The sequence below is a fragment of the Lissotriton helveticus genome, chromosome 6 (assembly GCF_964261635.1).
Source record: "Lissotriton helveticus chromosome 6, aLisHel1.1, whole genome shotgun sequence".
Taxonomy (NCBI): Eukaryota; Metazoa; Chordata; class Amphibia; order Caudata; family Salamandridae; genus Lissotriton; species Lissotriton helveticus.
The window spans coordinates 1,036,109,127-1,036,130,683 of record NC_136067.1 but is presented as its reverse complement, the minus strand read 5'-3'; the positions used below and the strand labels follow the sequence as shown (position 1 = coordinate 1,036,130,683).

Genomic DNA, 21,557 nt, shown 5'->3' with positions numbered 1-21,557 from the left:
TTCTCTCCCCAACCTCCCCAAAATAGACGTAAAAAAAAAAAAAGAAAAGTGGGCAGGGGAGGAATACCCTGATCCCCAAGTCATGGTCTGAAACAGTCCCGGCAAGGCAAAAAAGCATTAAAAAAAAGTAAAATTGCAGTGAATCCACAAATGTGTGGCAAAAAAAAGGTGCAGGCCAAGTCCCGTGGGCATATTTGTTTTAAAAACAAGGGGGCAGACGGGGTTCCCCTTCTAATGCTCTTAAAGCCCTGGGGACCACCTCCTCCCCGAGATTTATTTTCATAATGAAGGGGGGCTGTGTGGACCCCCACCCGGGTTGCTAAGAAGCCCAAAGGATCACCACCTCCCAAGGCTTTGCTTTAAATCATTGAGTGGGGGTGCATGGCCCACCTCCTGGGCTTCAAAGAAGCCCTGGGGACCACCACCTGCCCGGGCAATACATTGAATTGGAGGGGCCACACAGACCGCCCCTGGATCTCGGGGACTACTACCTCCTCTGGGCCTAAATAATACGGGGAGGGGGGCCATGCGGCCTCTCTTCTCGGCTACATATGGCCCCAAGGACTGCAACCTTCTTGCGGTCAGGCCTTGATCTGAGAAGGAGGGGTCTGCACAGCCCCCACCTGGAGCCATACATGGCTTTGGGAACCTCCACCCCGCACAGGGCCGGCTCCTGCTATGTCCCGGGGTGCCCACCTCCGGGACATAGCTGTTTGCTCTGACTTGGCGGAAGCTTTGACAGCTCCCGCCAAGTCAGAGCAAACACTAATGATGCTCTCAGAAAGTGAAAGCTGTGAAAACGCTCCTGCTTGCTGAGAGCTGTGTTTCCATCTTTTTCCCTGTGGCTGTCAGGATGGCATGGTAGCAGACAAAAGGATTGTTCTCACAGACATGCATGTTTAGCAGCTCGCTGTCTAACAGAGCAATGCCAACTCCCACAGAAGACGGGGAGCCGGCAGGGACTCTGGGTGTCCTGAGGCTCCCCCCGCAGTCCCCAACCGTGGTGACTGGGTGGGCTCCAGGACACCCACGATGAAGAGGCAGGGCCCGCAGGATGGGGTCTCTGGGGCTGAAATTGACCCGGGGCGTGTGGCCCCCCTCCCCCTTTTGTTTGTGGCCAGTCCTCAGGGATGGGGGCCCGGGCTCAAATTGGCCAGGTGGGGGCAGCCCATTTCCAACTTTCAAGAAATTATTTGGCCCAAGGGAGATGGCGGTCTCTGGGGCCAGGAGGCAGAGGGGGGAGTTTGTGTGGCCTGCATAATTCTTTATGTTAGTCTCGGGGTGGTGGTGGTCCCTGGGGCATATGGAAGCCCCATATGAAAGTCCCAGGGGAGGTGGCGGTTCCAGGGGTTTCGGAGCTAAATGTTTCGGGGTCTCCGCAGTCCCCCTCCTTAATATCAGTAAAGCCCTGGGGAGGTGGTGGCCTCCGGGGCTTTTTAGTGGGCAAACTGAGTGCAGAATAACGAGCAGAAAAGACCAAAGAGAAGGCAGCAGCAGAACGAACAGGAAAGAGAAAACAAAGGGGAGAAAAACAAGCAGGAAAGGCAAAACAGAGCAGTAGGAGGCAAAACAGAGGGGAGAAAAACGAGCAGGAAAGGCAAAACTGAGTAGAAGAATGCAACACAGAGCATTCAGACACTCATAAACCCACTCACAGGCTTACTCAGAGATTCATGCATCCACTCACAAACCCACTCATACACTAACGCACCCACTCATAGACCCACTAAAACACTAGCACATATACCTACAGCTCTATTCAGACATTTATGAACTCACTGACAGGCCCGCACAGACACATACACACCCAGTCAGACACCCACTCAGACACTAACATACCCACTCAGACAATCATGCACTCTCTCACAGATTGACAAACACTCATGGAGGCACTTGCAAACCCACTCAGATACTCTCATACCTACTCACAGACCCACTGAAACACTCAATCAGACACTCATGTACCCACTCACGCACCCACTGAGACACTTATGGAGCCACTCTTAGGTCCACTAAGACATTCACACACCCACACACTCACTCAAACACTCAGTATCATAGGTTACAGGTTACACTTAAAAAATAAAATGTAAAAACCTTAGAAATTCTCTTAAAAACCAAAGGTCAGAAGGACATTATAGTTAAGAAATGGAATTTGTAAAAACATAGAAATTCACTGCAAAAAACAAAGGTTTCGGGGATGTTATAGTTAGGAAATAGTATTAAAAAAAGCTTAGAAATTCACTGAAAAACCAAAAGTTACAGAGATGTTATAGTTAGGCTCAGATTTCATTTATACAAAACCAGTGAAATTCAGCAGTTATTGTTACCTGAGCTAACTATACCTTATGCCCCCACAATGCACTGTTTATGACCTCACATATTACATCACTCATGACAATGTCAGAGACATCACTGATGACATCATCCACAGAACCACTCAGACCCCCAATGAACCTTTATATACTGCAAAGACACAAATAGCTGGAGCATCTTTCAGTTTGAGTCCTCTGGATAATAGAGTATTCCTTGGCAAGAGTTTAGCTTTAAATTGCTATTTTTAAATAAGGTTTAGTTTCCCGAGTGAACAGCATTTGGAAGAGAAAAACTATGCCATTACGAAGTCACTGTTCAGTTTTGAGATACATTATGATGCGTTTGCATTTGCTCCACAAATTTTTTTTTTTTTTAAAACAATGTTTGACAAACAAGCACTGGCAAATCCAATAACATAGCAGTCTCATCGTAAAACTAAGACCTATTGGCTTTGCCAAAGTTGGTTTTACATGATGTCTTTTCCAGCAGTAATACAAAGCCCTCAAAACATACTCTTGTGATTCCTAAAGCTGCAAAACCGCCATAAAATAACATTTTAAGGAGCTGTTTTGCATTTGGATCCATGAAGGCATTTTTTATTTGAGATCTTTCTGGTGGGTGCGTACTCTGACCAGAACAACATTGACATCCTTATTTGTAAAGATTTCTGATCATCCTCATGACCGCTCACATTTTTAAAAAAAATTCTACTTTGACAGTATACAGCTGTGGCAGCAGTTGTAAAGTAGAACAACAGCATCTCATTATCACATACAAACAATACATAGGTGGTACATCAGATAGGAACTATAAATATGCAGTTCTGACTGGCTTGACCCACCAGTGTAACATAGAGGTTGTAGCAGCAATGTACTGCAGGCATATTGTAATCTAGATTAGAATGTAGCATAAAGAGACATAAATAGTGATTAAGGTTGACAAGATATGCACAAAGTGTCTCTTATATTTGTCGGGGACGAGCACTGTGAGGTAACAGTTTACAGTAAGTTTCATGCTCGAAGTCAGTGGTCAGATTTCTAAACCACTATGCATATTTAGAAGTAACTCTCCCCTTCTAGTGCACAGAAACTACTCTTTTGCCTAACAGTAGGGCCAATGCAACAAATTTACGATAACGTTTTGCAGTTCCTTTAACATATCCCAGTAATGCTATCACTGGCTTAACAACCAAATCAGAGGCAAGCATCAACTGTAGCTCTCTCCACTTTCTCTTCCAAAACTTATATAGGGACAAGACCAAGCCATATGCCGGGAATCTACGTTGAGGGAGTCACATCTCCAGCTGGTCTGTTCTGTGATGAGACCGTATTGGGACACAGAAAAAGAAGTATAATATTCCGTGTGGATACATTTTAGCTGTATGAGTTCGAATGTACCTCTGGAGGAGATGCTTTTATCTGCTTGCAATAATACATTCACTGCTCATCGGCTATCTCATTGCGCAGGTCACGCTCCCACCCAAACTTCATATTTAGGTGTTTCACTCGCAAATCATTGACAGTGCAATTGTACAAGTGTGTAATTAATTTAGATGAGTTATGGTCAGCAGCAACATGGGTAAAAGGGGAAACATCCGTTACAACGCGGATGTTTCCCCGCGGTGCTGTTACGACGAGTCCGTAACAACGCAAGTCGTTACCACGACTTGCGCTGGAGGGCGCTAGAAGATTAAAAATAGTAAATTTACTATTCCAACACCTTCCCTAGTGTCCACGGGGACTGGTGTTAGAATAGTAAATTATACTATTCGACATCCGCGCCCCCAACGCAAGTCGTGGTAACGACTTGCGTTGTAAGGGACGCGTTGTAACAGCACGCGTTGTGACGGTACGCGTTGTACTGTCATACATCCGTATGTTAGTGAGTTAATAGGATTTGCAGGGGTGTTGCCCAAATAATCCGAAAAATATTGGAAGCGCCCATTAACAAAGAGGTCTCCAATAGAGTGTAGTTCTCTGGAATGTAGTTATCGAATCACCCCGGGCTCGTTAAGTCATTTTTAGGTGAGTGTTTTGGATGAAAGGGAGATGCAAAGTCTATTTTCCCAGTTAGATTGAGCATGGAGAATCTAACCCAAGCCCTCCTTGTACACTGGATCATAGGTATCTCAGCATGACAGTGTGATATGTTTAATAGCATAGTGTTGGGCAACAGAGTGGTGCAACCAATCATGCTTCTAGATTGCAGTATGGGGATTGTCTAGTATCAAGGAGCCAGTAGTTTGCAAACTGACCTTTGCCCATCAGGTAATATATATCAAACCGGGGGGCTGCAAAGCCTCCCTGTTTATATGGCAGCTGCATTTAGGAACACGCTATCCTAGGCTGCCGGCCTTCCTATTCAAATCATATTATTAGGGATCAGATCTGTTAAAAATGCTGTGGTAAGTGGTATTTGAATATTCTGGAACAGGTACAGAAGCTTGTGAAGGACCACTATTTTCATAAGGGACATTCTGATAGCTACATTACAGTAGTTTAATTGAACCGTCTATTTGCTTCATTAAAATTAGTTATGCAGACGCCAGAGTTATCTCTGATCATAGTGGTTAGATCTCAGTGGTATTTCATTCTTCAATATTGAATCATTTGCATCTGTCATTTAAGCAGAAACTTCAGTGAATGTTGTTTCGTTCAGCTGGTCAGAGGCATCAAGATGGATTTTTTCCAATCAATCAGCAGGCTCGATCATTTACCAAATGTGATTATTTAATTTATAAGTGGAGTACAACATTGTTCCGGGTCTTTAACTATCAAGATAACATCTGCATGCATTGATAAGATTATTCTACATGTTCCCAATTGAACACCCCTAAGATAATGGAACTCTCTAAGGATACAGTTCAAAGGTTCTATTGTCAGGGCAAAACAAGAGGTGAGAGGGGGCGTAACTGCTAGTTTGTCTACTCATAGAAATCAGGAAAGACAGCAAGTACACTTTAATTCTCCCCTGCAGTTTAGCATTGAGAAGTGAAATCCATTGCAGCACTGTTTGAATGAAAAGCCATTTAATGTAACGGAGTGCTTAGGTCGTGTCTAAAAAGTCCATGGTCACAGTGAGGTCGGGATCAATTTGATGGGCAACAGTGAATAACGTGCAGAGATTATCAGCAGTAGCTCTACCTGGAATAAAGCCTGACTGATCCTGGCAGACTAGACTGGGAAGTGGGGGGAGACGCCTGTTAGCAATGATTGCAGACAGTATTCTGCTATCTACATTCATTAGTGACAGAGGACAATAAGATACATACATGTGGTGGTTTTCAAGGTTTAACGAGGGTAATCACAACTGCTTTCCTAAGTGTTAGGGAGGGTCGGCACATTCAGAGGCCTTGCTAAAGATCGCTTTTAGAATCGGTACTACTTCCTCTGAATATTCTTTACAAAACTCCACAAGAAAGCCATCTCTGCCAGAGGCAGGTTCTCTCCCAATGTTTTAGACAATAATGTGCTTTCAGAAGTGAATTTGTTCCTCCGTTGGTACCAGCGCGTGGTGTCCAAGTGTTCTTCAGCATACTGTGAACTAGGCACATTTCCATAGTTGTCTCCAGTCCATATTTAAATAATAAGTTGGAATCTGCATATGTAAATGTAAATGTATTTGTACTTGTAAAGCGCACTAATACCCCAACTGGGGTGTCCTGGCGCTGTAACGCATACCGCTGTGGAACCCTTCCTGGCTTTTCCCTGTGAAATGTCCACTCCTGGGCACCCCCAAGGTGAAGCCAGGCATCCCAGCGCTGTTGGGGTCGTTATGGAGATTAAGCAAGCTATTGCCCAGAGTTGCAGAGTGGGACCCATGATTAGAATAGGCACCGAGGCAAGAATTATCAGGTCCGAAGAAATTGAGCCCAAGACCCGCCGAGGCGGGAATTGAACCCTGGTCCCGGGCCAGACCTCTACATCAGGTTCTGCCGCTCTAAACATTGAGCAAAACTTCTCCACGAGGCTAGTTACGGGAAAGCATCCAGAACAATGGTGTTTGTGTGCAAGTGGCTGTGTGCGAATGTCTGAGAAAAGCTTTGGAGGCTGCAGTGATAAAGCTTAAGCAACATTTATTTTCAAAGGAACCAGTCTAAACTTGGATTTATGACTACTTGCTATAGTCATCAGCGAAGATGTTCTGCCTGAACCCCTCATTCACATTCATTCCAGTGTGCATTGTTAGTAGCAGTAGTAGCACTGGTACTATGAGGGCGCCCTGTGCCCCCATGACAGTCACCTAAGTCATGAAAGAGGATGCCACATTGGAGATACTAAAGGCATGCAAGTTACCATCCAGAGACTTTATTGCTTTTGAAAAGGATACTTTTTTCCTTCCACTCCTGTTTAATGGCACAAGTCCGATGGAAATGAACCAGAAAAACCGTACGGGCTAATTATGATGTTGGTGGGACTGCCACTGACAGGCTGTCGGTGTCGGTCCCACCGACAGACAGCCTTTTGGTCCAACCAGCGCATTATGATGCAGCCGGCCAGACTGAAACCATCTTGGGAGACGACCTCCGCCTCTAGCCCGATATACGTTCCAGTCGAGCATCGGTTGGACTTGTATCATAAGAATGGCAGCAGCGCTGAGGCAGTCACTGTTGTTGAGATTACGATGTCCATTTCCCACAGCTTTTTCAAGGCAGCCTCACCGTCAAGAAAAGGCTGTCAGAAAGGGACTTTGGGGGTCCCAAATAGGACCCCCGTCTCTCATGGGCCACTGCAAAGTGACCCAGGGGGCACATGTAGTGCCCCCACAAACATCCATGCACAAAGTACTCTCGAAATCCGTGGCTTGTGCTGCAACCCTTTTCCTGGCCCGCAACACAAGCCACAGTGTTTGAGAGCACTTTTTTCTGACTGCCTACACAGCAGTCAAATCGTAATTGGGAGGTTAGACCGCTGCCAACCTGTCAGGCGGTCCCCGGTCCACCGTGATGGCGGTCTAAGGTCTAAACGTCTGGCATTGTGATGATGCCCTTAGTATTCTGGGATTCATTGCAGCTACCTGTACTTTTATGGGGTGGTTCTAGGAACATACAGCTATTTCTTCAAACTCATTCCAAGTAAATCATAGTAACCAATATTCCATAGTTTTGGCGTGAGATGTTAAAACAAAAAGTACAATGCATAAAACAAGGTAGTAAAAACAATTGGGGGGGAATTCCAAAAAATCAAAGCTGTTGCCCACCACCAAAAAGTAACCAAACAAGTATACTAGGCTGCCGCTGTATAAATCCCAACCTAGTTTTATAATAATAAGTAAGATTTTAGAGTAAAAGTAAAAAAATGCAGTTTAATTTGCAGTCTGATCCACATCTGTAATCCAAGCTACACATACACAGACATTAACTAGATGTTATGCATTACAAACATCCCACTGGAGTCAAGTAAGTTCTACAAGGGGAAATGAGAATACATTATTAAATGACTGAGAAAAACTAAACGGTTACTTAACAGTAGGAGTAGTTTTACAGCTTGAAGAGTTTTCTGGATTCACATGATGTGCATTATTCCCCCATCTAGTGTTTGGGTCCGGAATTGTCTTTTTGTTTTTTCTTTTTGGGCGTCATCGACCACCTTTTGTTTGTATGTTCATCCCCTGTGTGATGTCAGATGGCTCCCCGATTGTTCCTGTACGTAGTTGCCATCTTGGGATTTTTTTCTTTCTTTTCAGGTACTATACTTTCTTCTTGTTATTTTCTTCCCCATCTGGTTGCAGCATCATCCATTCCTGGGAGGCAGATGGGTCTCATGTGAATCCAGAAGATTCTTCAAGCCGCAAAACTACTTATACTGGCAAGTAACCATTTCGTTTTGCAGCATAAATCCTTTTCTGGGTTCACCTGATGTGCATTAGATTATGCAGCAGTGCCTCTTCCGGTGGGTTGGGTGGGATGAAATGAGGGAGTGTTAGCAAACAGGTGTTGTAGTACCATTTTTTTCACCTGTGCCTCCTTGTTCATTTGAATGTCCACACAATAATGTTTTACAAAGGTGTGGGGTGATGCCCATGTTTCTGCTGCACAAACAGCGTCCATGTGTACGTTTGCTAAGAACACTAGTGTTGCACCCTTCTTTCTTGGTGAGTGGGCTCTTGGGCGTGTGGGCAGTGTTATCCTTACCCTAGAATAGCAAGTCTGTATTGTTTCCACAATACATCTTGAGATTGTTACTTTAATTACTGGTAAACCCTTGGTTGCTATGGCAAAGAAAATCAACAACTGGTTTCCTTTTCAAAATAGTACATTAAAGTCCTCCTTACATTCAATGTTTAGGGCTCTTTCTGTTTGTATCTTTGCTTCTGTGAAGAAGGCTGGTAACTTAATGCTTTGATGGACATAATAATGGGTCACTATCTTGGGTAAGAAGTATCCTTGACGTATCACATTCAAAATCCAACTGTCTGAGGTGGTTTTTTCCACTCCTGTGGCTCTTCCCCCTCCGGGAGCTTGGCCTCTCCCATAAAAGGGCTGCCTAGCAAGAGGTTGCCACTGCTGATATGTGGCCTACTGCGTGGTTTGGTGTGAGCTGCCCTGTGGCTACTGCTGTTGCTGCTTCAAAGTGAATGAAGCCCAGTCAGTGGACCTCAGGGATGTGTTTTCTCCTATTCTAAAGAACCGTATGAATTGTAGAGCGCCCAGTGTCTTGGCTGTTTAGTTGTCCTTTTCAGGCAGGTGTTAGAATTCGAAAATCCTTCAAGGAGTTGTCAATCTCCTTCCTTTGCAGGAGTGAGGCCAATTCAGCCTTGTGCTTGCATCGGTATCCCTCGGTCAAGACCTGTGCGGTTCTTTTTATTTCGGCTGGCCTTCAGTCGACGAGTGCTTCGGTGCTGGTGCTGCTTTTTGGGACTTAGCACCCGATGCTTTTGGCTCAGGGCTTTTTGGTGGCTTGATTATCTAGCATTTCTTCTTTTCGGCGTCCTTCACAGCTTGTTTCTTCTCTGCATCGGCCACATAGATCTCGAAGTCCGCACTTCGACATGAACTGTTTTGGCTTCCTTGACCTTGTCGCTATTATCATTGGATAGGCTGGAATCTTTCAGTGATACCTGCATCTTCTGAGTACTGAAAATAGTGGTGTAGTGTTCCAGCCTCTGTCATCAAAGTATCTTTAGTACGAATGCTGTGCAGGCCTCACAGACCTCTTCTCGATGAACCTTCGGGAGATAAAGAATACAGACCTTGTGGGGAGTCTCTCTGTGTGGACTTGTGGTGTCAGTTGAGAAAGAACTTGAATGGGTCTATTCCATGACCACTACCTGCCTTCATTCTTCTACCACATGTCTGGTACCATTGAGGTCTCCCCTCTGGAGAAAAAGACAAGGCCCCCATCTCTCTCTTTGTCATCGCTCTTACTGTCTTCGGCGAATCAATAGATTTTCCTCAAACAAATACATTTTTTGTAAAATCTTTAAGAGCTACTCTGTTGTGGAAAAAAGAATATGAACATGGCGACTACCCACAGGAACATCCAGGGTGCCACAGGGATGGACATATCACCAAATGGTGGTCAATGACACCCACAAAAAAAAAAAGATAATTCCAGACCCAACCACTAGACGGCGGAATAACGCACAGCATGAGAATCCAGAAAAGGATTCATGCAGCAAAACAGCAAATACACAACCATCTGATTTAAGTTTCTGGATTTCCATGCTAACTGTTACAGACCGGTAAGACTGACGGGCCTAAGCAATAATGTTGCTGAGATCTTGTGACATAGTTTGTTTGTATGTCAGAGTAACGAGCACAAAAATATCATGCTACAAAAATATTATGAAGATAAGGATATCTAGGTAAGTTTAAATTGACTATTCTTAACTCAATATCTACATGCTTTAAAGAGAGATATATATGTATGTATATATCACCAAGGGGTTGAATTAAGTACAGTTCTTCAATATATTTTCCTTCACAATATTTATGTATTGAATTTCTCTCTACAAATGTTTGTAGCATATTTACAACTAGAAATTTTTGAACTACACTCTTTTAAGAATGCATGCAATAATTCACCAAATAAATACAGCATGCAATATTTTTAAATTGGTGAAGATTCAAAGCAAACATCTTTATTTTGAAGCGTACCTCCGACATTGTTCTTGTACGTATTGTATAACTCTTTTACTCGTCGATACCGGAATGCCAATTTCCGCATCCAGTCAACGCCACCTCGTACACCCGTTGGCAAACACAGATTTGCACTGCTCGCTGCTGCATGGAATCCATCTGTTGCAAAACTGTAGGTACTAAGAGAAAGGCCAGAGCATGCGTTGGAGAATTCACTTCACAATTGCTACTGATTTTGAAATGTGAATGACAGTTAACCTGTTCCTGAATGTCAGGAGATCACACTTACCTTAAATCCTGCCCATTATCATCAGAGGATACGTCATCTATGTGCACTTGATCGCATTCCTAAGAGAGGAAAATAAGATGGAAATTTGCTTTCACATAAACTACAATTATATTGTGTGGGAAAAGAGAGCAAACATCAAAAAATTCATGTTCTCAGCATGTTATGGCATGCCCTGGATAGGTCTAGTTACAAAAAAATGAAAATTGAGGAGTTTAGGTAGTGGCATTTTGGTAATCTTACGAGTGATGCTAGTTGTGATCCATACTTCTGTTCTCTGGTTTCATGTTTTTTTTCAGTAAAATGTTTTATCAAAAGGAAAGTGGCCACTCATTAGTAGGAGTAACCAAGAGCGCATGAATTGGAAATCATTAGGCGAGAAGAACTATCAGAACATTCTCTCTTATTAGCACAACAAACAATAGCACCTGGATGCAAAATCACATTGTGCATTACAGAATATTGGCTGGAAGGCGTGGTGAAGCAAAGTAATGAGAAAATAATGAACACTAGTTTCCGAGTAAATGGTCAACTCACAGAAATGACAGTTAATATGTGCCTTTTTTCTTTGGACTGAAGGTACATCATAGATTTTTTTTAAATAAAGTTCAAACAACAGTAGAGTACATTGTTTGCTAAGTTTTAATGCAGCGCAAAAACTTTACCCATGCTTGCAACATGAATTTGCTAAGAAATGTGAAGGGATTCATATCAGATACCAAGAAAGCCAACCAAATCCCACTTGCATTATACTCTGAACTCGAGCAGGGGAGTGAAAAACTATGGATATTACTGACTGTCTCATAAGATGCACATATTTGTGGTGGGACTCTTCAAGGAAGCAAGAAAATATATTGGTGCCGTCCAATTTTACATAAATAGAAATGCCTTCAGTATTGCCAGATTTAAGACCCGTCCCAAGCACAAAGCTGTCCAAGTACAAGCCTAACGGCAACCAATATCAGCCACAAACCAGCCCAGAGGTGCACCTCTCATATTATGAAAAAATGTCCTTCAGGATTCATTTTAAGCATATTTCTAATTTGCATTATTGTGTGTATAGTGGAAGAAGGTTTAATGGGCACCTATACAGTTCCGGCATCATTTTCAAATCTATTAATAACTACTTATTTGAAGATCAGTCTCGAGCTCCCAACTGGAGCTCCACCAAGGGTGCCACGTCCTCAATGGCGTCACGGGATCCTCTGAGAAACAGTCAGGTGCAGTTAGTGGGATAAATCCGCTGGTCACAGCAGTAATACTCTCATCTTGGCCATTCCCTGAACAGTTGACCACAGTGATACTGGCAGACCCTTCTGGCATACGGGGTTGCACATGGCTCGCTATCAGGTGCAGACTCTTAAGGGTGGTTGCCCTCAAGCTCTGGCCCAAGTAAGTTCACGGTGGACCCTTCTGGCATACGGGGTTCCCAAGCCACCCTGTTGCACCCCTGAAATGGTAATGTTCACTGGTGTTGCGCACACACATGTCCCAAGGACATGTGTGTGTGTAACATACAACTTAGAAAAATGCACTAAAGTGCATATTTCTAAGTTTTTGCTATTTACCACGTAGTTTGACTTCGCGGTAAATAGCGACCCCAGATTGCGAATTCGCAATCTTGGAATGGTTCATGCATTGTATTTAAGGAATCGCAAATTGCGATTCCTTAAATGCAATCGCAATTTGAGAACTCGCAATTATTTGCGAATTCTTAAATTGCGAGAGCATGAACCCTTGATGCATCTCAAACGCCATTTTTGCGGGCGCAAGCGGCCGAATTTTGCGATTCGCACCGTTTGCGCTCGCAAAAATGCTTGATGCATCTACCTGATAGTGAACTGAGTCACCCCTAGTTATCTGGGTGAGCTCATGTTGTGGGTGGGTGTTTATGACGGGTCATGATTAGGAGCACCAAAGGCTGAAAGCAGTACGCGTTTCTCTGAGTGACTGCTAGTGGGTCATTAAGGTGTGCACACCATATGCACAATTAATCCTTGCTCTCTCTGCAGAATACACAGACTGATGCCAAAATACTTGCCAATTGTAAAATAAAGTTCTGTCCTTGTAACCAGCTATTTTCCTATGCTGATACAAGTAAGGATAGGCTAGAGCTACTGGACCCTTTTCTTCCCCACATCTTTCTGAAATCTTCCATTTGTGTATCTTGCATACTTTTCTTCTTCATGATAAGCATTTCACGCTATCTCTTTTAGGTCAAGCATTCGAAATCTCTTGTATATACTTTAGTATATACTTTAGTATATATACTTTAGTAGATACTTATATGTGTCTGTACTTTGTGAGCTCTGGAGAACAGACCTAGGACTTGCCTGCTTCCGCTTAGGGACTTTTTTTCTGTTCAACTGCCTCTATTTAACTATCTTGATAGAAAACGACCACAAGAGGTCAGTAAAATACCAGAATTGCTTTCTGCTGAGAGACTTTTTATTTTTTATTTTTCTGGCAACTGCCTCTATTTAACTTTCTTGATAGAAAACGACCAGCAGAGGTCAGTAAAATACCAGAATCACTTTTTCATTCTCTAGATTCAAATTCATAGAAATTGTCTTCCACAAGCACCTGTAGAAATTTTTTTTTTTCAAATCTTGTATTTTCAGTGATATGACCACCAAAGGCCCTGATTTTATATTAAAAACAGAGCATTGGACTATACCATTTCCAGCTGAAAGACAATATTTCTCTCCATGGGTTCCCATACCTGGCGTGTCACGCAGTTTGGTGCTTACTTTCCCTCCATGTTAAATAACAGTAGATGTTTCAGCACCCAGGCTAATGTGCTGCATAGCTAAATACATATAAGGTCCCACAGGCGAGACCGATTGCATTGCAAATGGTTGTTATTTATTCCCTTTCAACAGTGCATGATATGAGGTGGATCTGGGCCAGCATCAGTGAAATGCACTGAATTAGTCGTGGTGTAATTTGTTGTCACTGAGACACATTCAGCTTTCATTTCAGAGCAGCAACCTACAGAAGATAAAGGTTTTTTTTTAGTTTTGCATCCAGCGGAGTCCAACACCTAGGCCTCACTCAAAGGGTCACCAGCTCTCCTGTCTTTCGGCTCGCATCCTGACTCAAAGATATGCAATGGAGGAAAACAAAGGCACTGTGTTATTTCACAAGTGCTTAAGAGAAGACATCATTTGGAGGTGTGACTCCAGCACCCACATGTAAGGATTATAAATGCACTGCAGGAATGTCAGATGTATCTCTTTGTATGAGTAATTCTTAAACTACTAATAAATTAAATTGTACTCACTGCTTTCTTATTCACTACTTCCTTTTATTTTTTTGAGTGGTTGTCATCTCAGGATGAGGGTAGGGTGTCGGAGCACTTTATATCACACACACATTATACAGAGACAATGAAGTGTGTAAATAAATTTACATGGAATGTTACATAAGACGTTGAAGGTTAAGAGGTGGAGTTACATGTCTTCCATACTGGTAGGCATTACAATTGTGCTTGTAGCTCCTGGATGCTGGTTCATGGCTCACTGTGCTCTATCAGAAGGATTGTAACTTACACCCTGTTTGCTACTTTATGATGAGCCAATACTGTAACTAGACAAGATGCAGATCTCTCCAGTGGGTACATTATCGACCAGAATTATCTTAAATTGAAAGTCTGAAACATGGTGGGCCCAGTGATAGCAGACTCAGGATCTGCAGCAAGCTGGAGAGGCTGGACAGTCAAGGTTATTTTCCCCATTCCTCCCAGGCAGGACCTCAAGGAATACACATGAGCAGGGCTTAAGTGGGATGAAAAAACTAAGGTGGGGGAGAGGGGTCTCTCAATGGGGCGTGGCCGATGTATTTAAGGGTGTGGCTTAAAAATGCTTAAGCTGAAAATGTGTGCTTAGGATAGTGTGCCCCCGACTGGTATTTTTCTGTGTCTGCTAAGTCATGGGATGTGGAGAAACTCTGTTCCTATTTTCTGTGATTGCATCCAGATATATATTACAAGTAACATTACACCTGCAACAAACCAGGACTAATGGCTTTGTCAATGGTTGTTAGTTGCATCAGATAAAAAAAAAGCAACAACTATGACTTCGTTGTGTTTAATATTGAAAATGCTTCGGTTTTAAAATCATGAGACTGTGAAAGAATTATAAATAGTCTCTTTGAAGTTACATAGCAGGCAGTGAAGGGTGCTACTGCTGCAGAGGTAAGTTTTTTTTCCCACCGAAAGTGAGGGCGAAAATAAGAGCAACGAAAGGGACCCATTTCAGCACCTGCTCTTAAGAGCTGCTGGTGCTGTGAGCAACGGCAGGACCCAGCCCACTTAAAGCCCTGCACACTAGTGCCCTGAAAAACCCCTTAGTCACCTGTAAGGAGGGCTCAATCCAGTCCAAAAATCTGCCACGTGTTGTGTTTTTTCATGCATGAATGGGAAAAATGTCGCTCATCTTCCTCTTAACATTAAATCTAGCCCCACACTGCTTATTTTTAGAAAGCTACTTAAAACATGGCTGTTTTCTCAATAAACTAACTAGCAACTTCAGATATAGAGCTCTGCTTCTGTTCTCTGAAACACTGGTAATAGACCTAGCTCCCAGCGCCGAGACACCCACGGGTAATTGCTGCGCTTTAAAAATCACAAAAATAAATAAATAAATAAATAAATAATAATAGCCAAGGCCTTGCAACACTGAATGCGTTTGTGTAGACCAACGTTAATAATGTTTTTATTAAACTCCAACTGTAACCTTCCTAAAGAGGTGCATGTTCGACCGTAGATGAGAAACTTGGAAACAACATTTATCATATAGCTATTGATTTTTATGTTAATTAGGAGAAAAGTGTTGCTTGAGAACACAGATAATGGAAGCAGGTACACAGTTATTACCGCCAAACAATAAAAACATTACAGTAACAATACATATTAATTAATCATTGTAGGTACCTGAAGATGTTGGAAATCAGGCCCCAGGCTGACCTGTAGTTGTCGAACAGTAGCTGCCCTAGTTGTTAGTTTGTCATGGGCTCCACTGTGCCAGAGGGCGACGGGCTCTAGTTGTTAAGCAGGTCACGCCCCCTCAACACGTCACTTTTTTTTAAAGAAGACATGGCTGTGCGTCTCCTTAAATAAATGGAACCAATTAAGACTGTCGACAGCAGCAATTTTACAGCTGCGAGCAACCACTAGGCTCCTGACCTGGGGACCACATGGGCTTCTCCCCTTGTATCTATTGGTAGGCGTCTGGCTTCCACCGCTGCTGGACTGGCTGAAATAATCTTGCTTTTACATCGGTGGTTTTATTTTCCCATGCTTCTTTTAACCTTTTCAGCGCGACCGCGATTCCCCCTCCGGTGCTGGGCCCTAATAAAAACGGGCGTGGTCATGACGGAACGGTTCCGTCATGAGCACAGCTCAACCGTAGCTCATGACGGAACCGTTCCGTCATGAGCATCGAAGGGGTTAATATTGTTATATTTCCTTAGCAGTGTCACAGGCAAGGGAGACTGCCTTAAGGCATAGGAGCTGCTCTGCCATAGTTTTGTTTTTAGTTTTACCGCCACCACCCAATTTTTACTTTACGATCAGCACCCCTGTGCCAGAGAGCAATGCGCTCTAGTTGAAGTGGCCTGACCCACACAACATGACGGACTTTAAGAAAGACGCAGCAGGGTGCCGCACAGCAGGCGTGCCCAGTGCAGGGCCTCAAGCCCTATGGTCTCAGGTCTGCAGGGCCAGATCACGTACACAGCCGTCCCTCAGGTATAGGCCAGTGTACTTTTCAAGCTCACTGCCTAAGTAGGCTGACCAACTGGCATGGGTCAGGACAGCGAGTGTAAAAATTCAGGACAAAGGGTAAAATTCAGGACAGAAGGACAACATTTAGGACAGGAAGGAAGTGTCCACTGTATAGCACACATCGGGAAGGGATTTTTTATATTGAAGAAAGTGTTAGTCAGGTTTTTCTATTGGATGACTAATAACATGAAACGTGTTTTAAATGGTACTGGGTAGAAAATTAATGCAACGTAAACATCGAGATTACTCAAATACCTTCACCTTACGTCTCTCAGGAGTTCATGACAAGATTGGTCTACATTCATTCGGATCGTTGCTGATGTGTCCAGCATGGCTGCTCGACAAAAGCACAATGCTGTGCCCTAGGCAGATGTGGGAGAAAGCACACCCCCTGCTGTAACTAACCAAGAGCACATCGTCATTCTGCATGTGACAATCAGTCGAAGTCAGAATGACAATGCCAAGTCTTCAGTCCCTGTGAAGTCGGGGAGGGGCTGGCAGCCTCTACAGTTTGAGAAGTGTGAGCTGACACTGATAACAATAACATTTAAACTTGTATTAGGGCTCCTCCAGGGAAACAGCACAGATTGCAGCAATCCCCAAAATTACGGACAAATAGTGTCCGTAAAAGGAATGGTTCCGGACAACATGCCAAAATAAAGGACGGTCCGTGAAATTTACAGACGGTTGGTCACCCTTTGTCTAAACGGTCCTACTAACTGTCACCTATGTAAAGTGTTTCTCATTTTTACGCATGGGAGGACATCGCCCTGCAGTAAGTGCCTCACATTTTCCTCCTTTATGCACATTTGTTACCTAAATATAACTGAAATATTCAAGTTTGTTGATTCATGTTATGTTATGGAACATTTATAAAGCGCAACATTCATCTGAGAGTGTCTTGGAGCTATCAAGTCAGGGAGGTAGCAGTGAAGTTGAAAAAAGGATTCTAATTATCAAAAGCCTGTTTAAAAAACCTAGCGTTTAGCTTTCCCGAATGGGGCCTGTTCTGAGATTGCCCTTATCCACTTTAAGGTCAATGTAGAGATTCTACGCCCTTAAGACTTTGTTTTCTATAAGCTGGGTACCACCAAATAATTGGCAAAAGCAAATCGAAGAGTTCTCCCATAGACATATTTAAGCAGTCGAGCTCTTAAAAAATCTGGGGTCACTCCCTTTAGTGCTCTCAAAACTAAGCAACAAGTTTAAAATGTAATTTGCTGTCTATCTGGGGCAGTATTATGTAATGCAACGCATTTCCCTGCTTAACGCAAAAGTTGCGCTCAGCGCTAACAAGGAGCGTGCGCCATTTTACATTGAATGAGCTGCCCCCAGGGCAGTCGCAAACTCGAGGGCAGTGCATTCAAGTGAAATACAGAGCAGCTGCTTCAAAGCCGCTAGGTGTTTCACTGTGTAGGCAGCAAACCACCTGCACTTTTAAGGGGGATTTGACATCCCCTTGCAGGCGGGGGCAGTGAGTGACTGCACCCACCTGCAAGGGGATGTCTAGGGGGGTCCATAGGACCCCATTTCCCTTTTCCAGAGGGCTGCTATCAGAGGGCACACTGACAGTGCGCTATCTTTCAGGTGTCGCAATGTCAGTGCACTTTCTGATAGCTTCTTTGCCTCTGAGCCCAAGTCTACAATATGGCACAGAGGCAAATAGATTCCCTCATTTGTATGGGCCCATGCAAAGGAGGGAACACCCTGTGGTGATAGCGCTTGTGTTATATGTGCCCCAGCGCTATCTGTATTACACAAAGGGCCGCACAAGCATCTGGGGTCCTTGCTGTAATACCAAAGTGCCCCAGGGGTGTGCAAAGCGGGTGCACATGCCGTTGCGACCCCGGGGTCCAATGTATAATACAGCCCCAGGTGGCTAATTAAGGCTCTTCAAGTAAGGGCTAATTATGTTCTCCAAGGTATTTTAAAAACTAGCCTATCTGCGGCATTGTGAATCAAAGGTCTTTTTATATCACACTCAGGGAGCCCAAGGTATGTGCTGTTGGCATAATCCAATTTAGCGCCATTAACAGCAGCCATGATAGTCTTCATAGCTTTAAGCTAAAGGAATGGTTGGATCTTCTTCATTGTTCTCAAAATGAATACACATTTTAAGAACTCCCTCATTTATTTGAGGCTTAAAAGACAGATGTTGACTGTCTAGAACACCACCACTTTATTTATGGTAACGTACCAATTTCTGAAGGCCAAAAGCATCTAGTCCATATTGAGGTGTTTTGATTTAAAGCCACAATTTTAGTCTTTTCAGCATTCATTTTTACATGGTTGTATCTCATCCACTTACCAACAAAGTACATCATATCTCTAAAATGACCTTGTGCTGGTTCCAAAGCATCAAGCTGAAGTAGAATCTGACAGTCATCAGTGTAATTAAAATTCCAGCAGCCTCTTCTTGACAATTATTTGATAAGGGGCTGAATAGAGGTTTTTAAAAAGACAGAGCAGACCTTATGAGGAACCCCACACTCTATTTTTATCGACAGTCTGTGCCCTGTTCTCCAAAACAGAGGCAAGCCAGCTAAAAGCACTTCCTATAAAGCCCACTGCTCACAGTCGATCCAATAAGTTCTTCTAGTCGACCATTTTAAAAGCTGCGGATAAATCGAGCAAAATCAAAGCTGGGATATGGCCATCATCAATATCACTGTCTCAGTATTATGTCTTGGTCGAAAAACTGCTTGATACACATCAACATATTTGGAGTCTGAAATGAGAGCTCACTTCCTGCACTATATGAACTCCCAAAAGTTTAACGCAATACGACAATAACGAAATTAGTCAAAAGTTATTTAGGATCACCAGACATTTTTATGATTGGGCATTCAGTTGCTCTTTTGAAGAAAGCAGTAACTGTACCCTCTCTCAAAGATGCATGTGATAAGTTAGTGAGTGGATTTATGATGGAGTGGGGCAGACAACGCAGCACTCTAGGAGGGCAAGAATCACATGGAGCTCGAAATTTACTTTAATTAGGAGGCGTTGAACATCATCACCTAACCACATGGTTTGCAACTGCGGTCACAAACCATTGATACATTCCTCTCCGGATCTGAAATAAGAGGGTGAGACACCTATAATGCCTTCTATTTGTGATTTGAAAGGTATCGCCTAGGCCCCTTTATGACTTTAAAGGCAGTTTTATACTTGTAAAAGGATTTTTGCACTTTAACAAAAGCTCCTTTGCCGTTGCAGGCCCTGTAGGTTTGCGAATCACAGTGGCTGAAACCGCAAAAGAGCTTCGTACATCACACCCTCAGTGCCTGATTCAGAGTTTGGTGGTAACTGAAAAGCCTCCGATTTCTTGAGGAAATCTATACTAAATTCCACCCTCTTCATTTCCTCCACCCTACTAGCCTTATGACAGAGGAAATCCAACTGTTGGCTTCTCTGTACTTAGCATCTTCTGAAGAACCTGTTGTCGCCACCTTCGCCCAACAGGCTGTCTTTTGAAATGAACTAGGCTAGATGCGTTTGCTTACCTCTAAATCGTTAAAAAATAAGTGCGTATCTGCAAGGTTGAAAATCATTTCTTCCATCCGAAGTCCAAGAGTCACTGCCATTGGTGGGTCCTTAAAAATAAGTTGTAAAAACTTGTCATGAATCGATAAATGAATTACACAAAATAGACTGAATCATTCAACAATTATTCTACAGCTGCATCCCGACTTCAATAACAATATCCTGCTAGAATGGATACATGGAGCTCACAAATTCACTTCTTAGCATTCTTAGCAGCTAGAACTTGTGAATATGTTGCTTTGTTTGAGAGTGATTACTTTATGTCAGCAGTGTTCTATAAGGAAACTTAACGACAATAACAAATTATCTGTGCAATCAACAGCACCAACAATAACAAATGCTGTTAGACACTCAGAAACAACCTGCACTAACTCTGATCTTAATCCAAGGTGTTGATTTACAGCAATGGATGCTAGAGGAGTGATGGACCTTGTAGGAGAGAGATAAAGAGACTGGAACTGTAAGATGGCACATTAAAGAGGAATCAAAATTAGGCAACCTTGGTCTTCGCAATCCTGATAATGCTAGCGTGGTGGAGTCTTCCAAAGAAAAACTGTTGACTTCTGTGCTCGATTTTTAAAACACAAATTAAGCAATGGTAGCATCTGCAGCCTTTTAAGGTCAAAGATGTTTTCCAGCCATCTTGTTTGCGATAAGTGGTAGAACTGACATCTGTTTAGGAGTTTAAATGCAGAAAGACTTCTCAAACCCTATTCAAGTTTAAAGGTCTTATTGACGATAAATATCAATACAAATATATGACATCATCTTCTCTAATCAATCTTATATATATCATAGCTCCACTGTATGAAGTCCTGCCTACTGCTGCACATGATGGAGAAAACTCATATCTTCATCCAAACACGATACCCATATCATTACATCATGGGTATCATGCCTCACTCGTGTTGAGTAAGCGGATTGTGTAGTCTCAAAGATACACAAGGCACAAAGGGTCTCATTTAGAGTTTAGCAGATGGGATACTCTGTCACAAATGTGGTGGATGTCCCGTACGTAATAGTCTATAAAATTTATAAAACAATGGACAGGATAGCCATTGCATTTTGGCAGAACATCCATTTCGTAAAACTCCAAATAAGGTCCAACCTGGCTGCACTCTCAAAGTGTGCACATGCTTCTCAAATTAACCCAATAGTTTTTGTTACAAGCCTGGATTCTTGGCACAAGATTTGCTAAAGATTTGCTAAAAGCGAATTTCGTGCACAGTGCATCATATTTGGAAATCTTACAAATATGTTTCAGTCAACTAGTCTTATCTAAACCTTTAATACGCCCTCTCCAATACATATAATTCAATAAAATAAAATCAGCTTGTACATCATTTTTTTAATTTACACTTTATCTACACATTAACACGTTTTTAGTAATTTGCAACAACTGAAATGCAGAGAACCATTTGCCATTAAGAAAACATCTTACTTATTCAGTCTACGTTCGTGACAGGTATTTTTTTTGCATTAATGCAAAATACAGTAAAATATATATGAAATAACTTAAAAACAAGCATTAACCATTTTCATCAACA

The 21,557-nt window shown here is 42.8% G+C and overlaps 1 protein-coding gene across 12 annotated transcripts in view; it reads right to left on the bottom strand.

Moving 5' to 3' along the window:
• The window catches only part of LOC144763243 (protein phosphatase EYA4), a 645,968-nt gene that overhangs the window by 19,335 nt on the left and 605,076 nt on the right, over positions 1–21,557 (bottom strand). For all 12 annotated transcript variants that reach the window (XM_078648664.1, XM_078648660.1, XM_078648668.1 and 9 more), the window contains 3 exons: positions 19,971–20,060; positions 10,686–10,744; positions 10,415–10,575 (listed from right to left, as the gene is read on the bottom strand). In XM_078648664.1, coding sequence (XP_078504790.1) covers positions 10,415–10,575; positions 10,686–10,744; positions 19,971–20,060 — 310 coding nt within the window. The remainder of the gene's footprint in view (positions 1–10,414; positions 10,576–10,685; positions 10,745–19,970; positions 20,061–21,557) is intronic.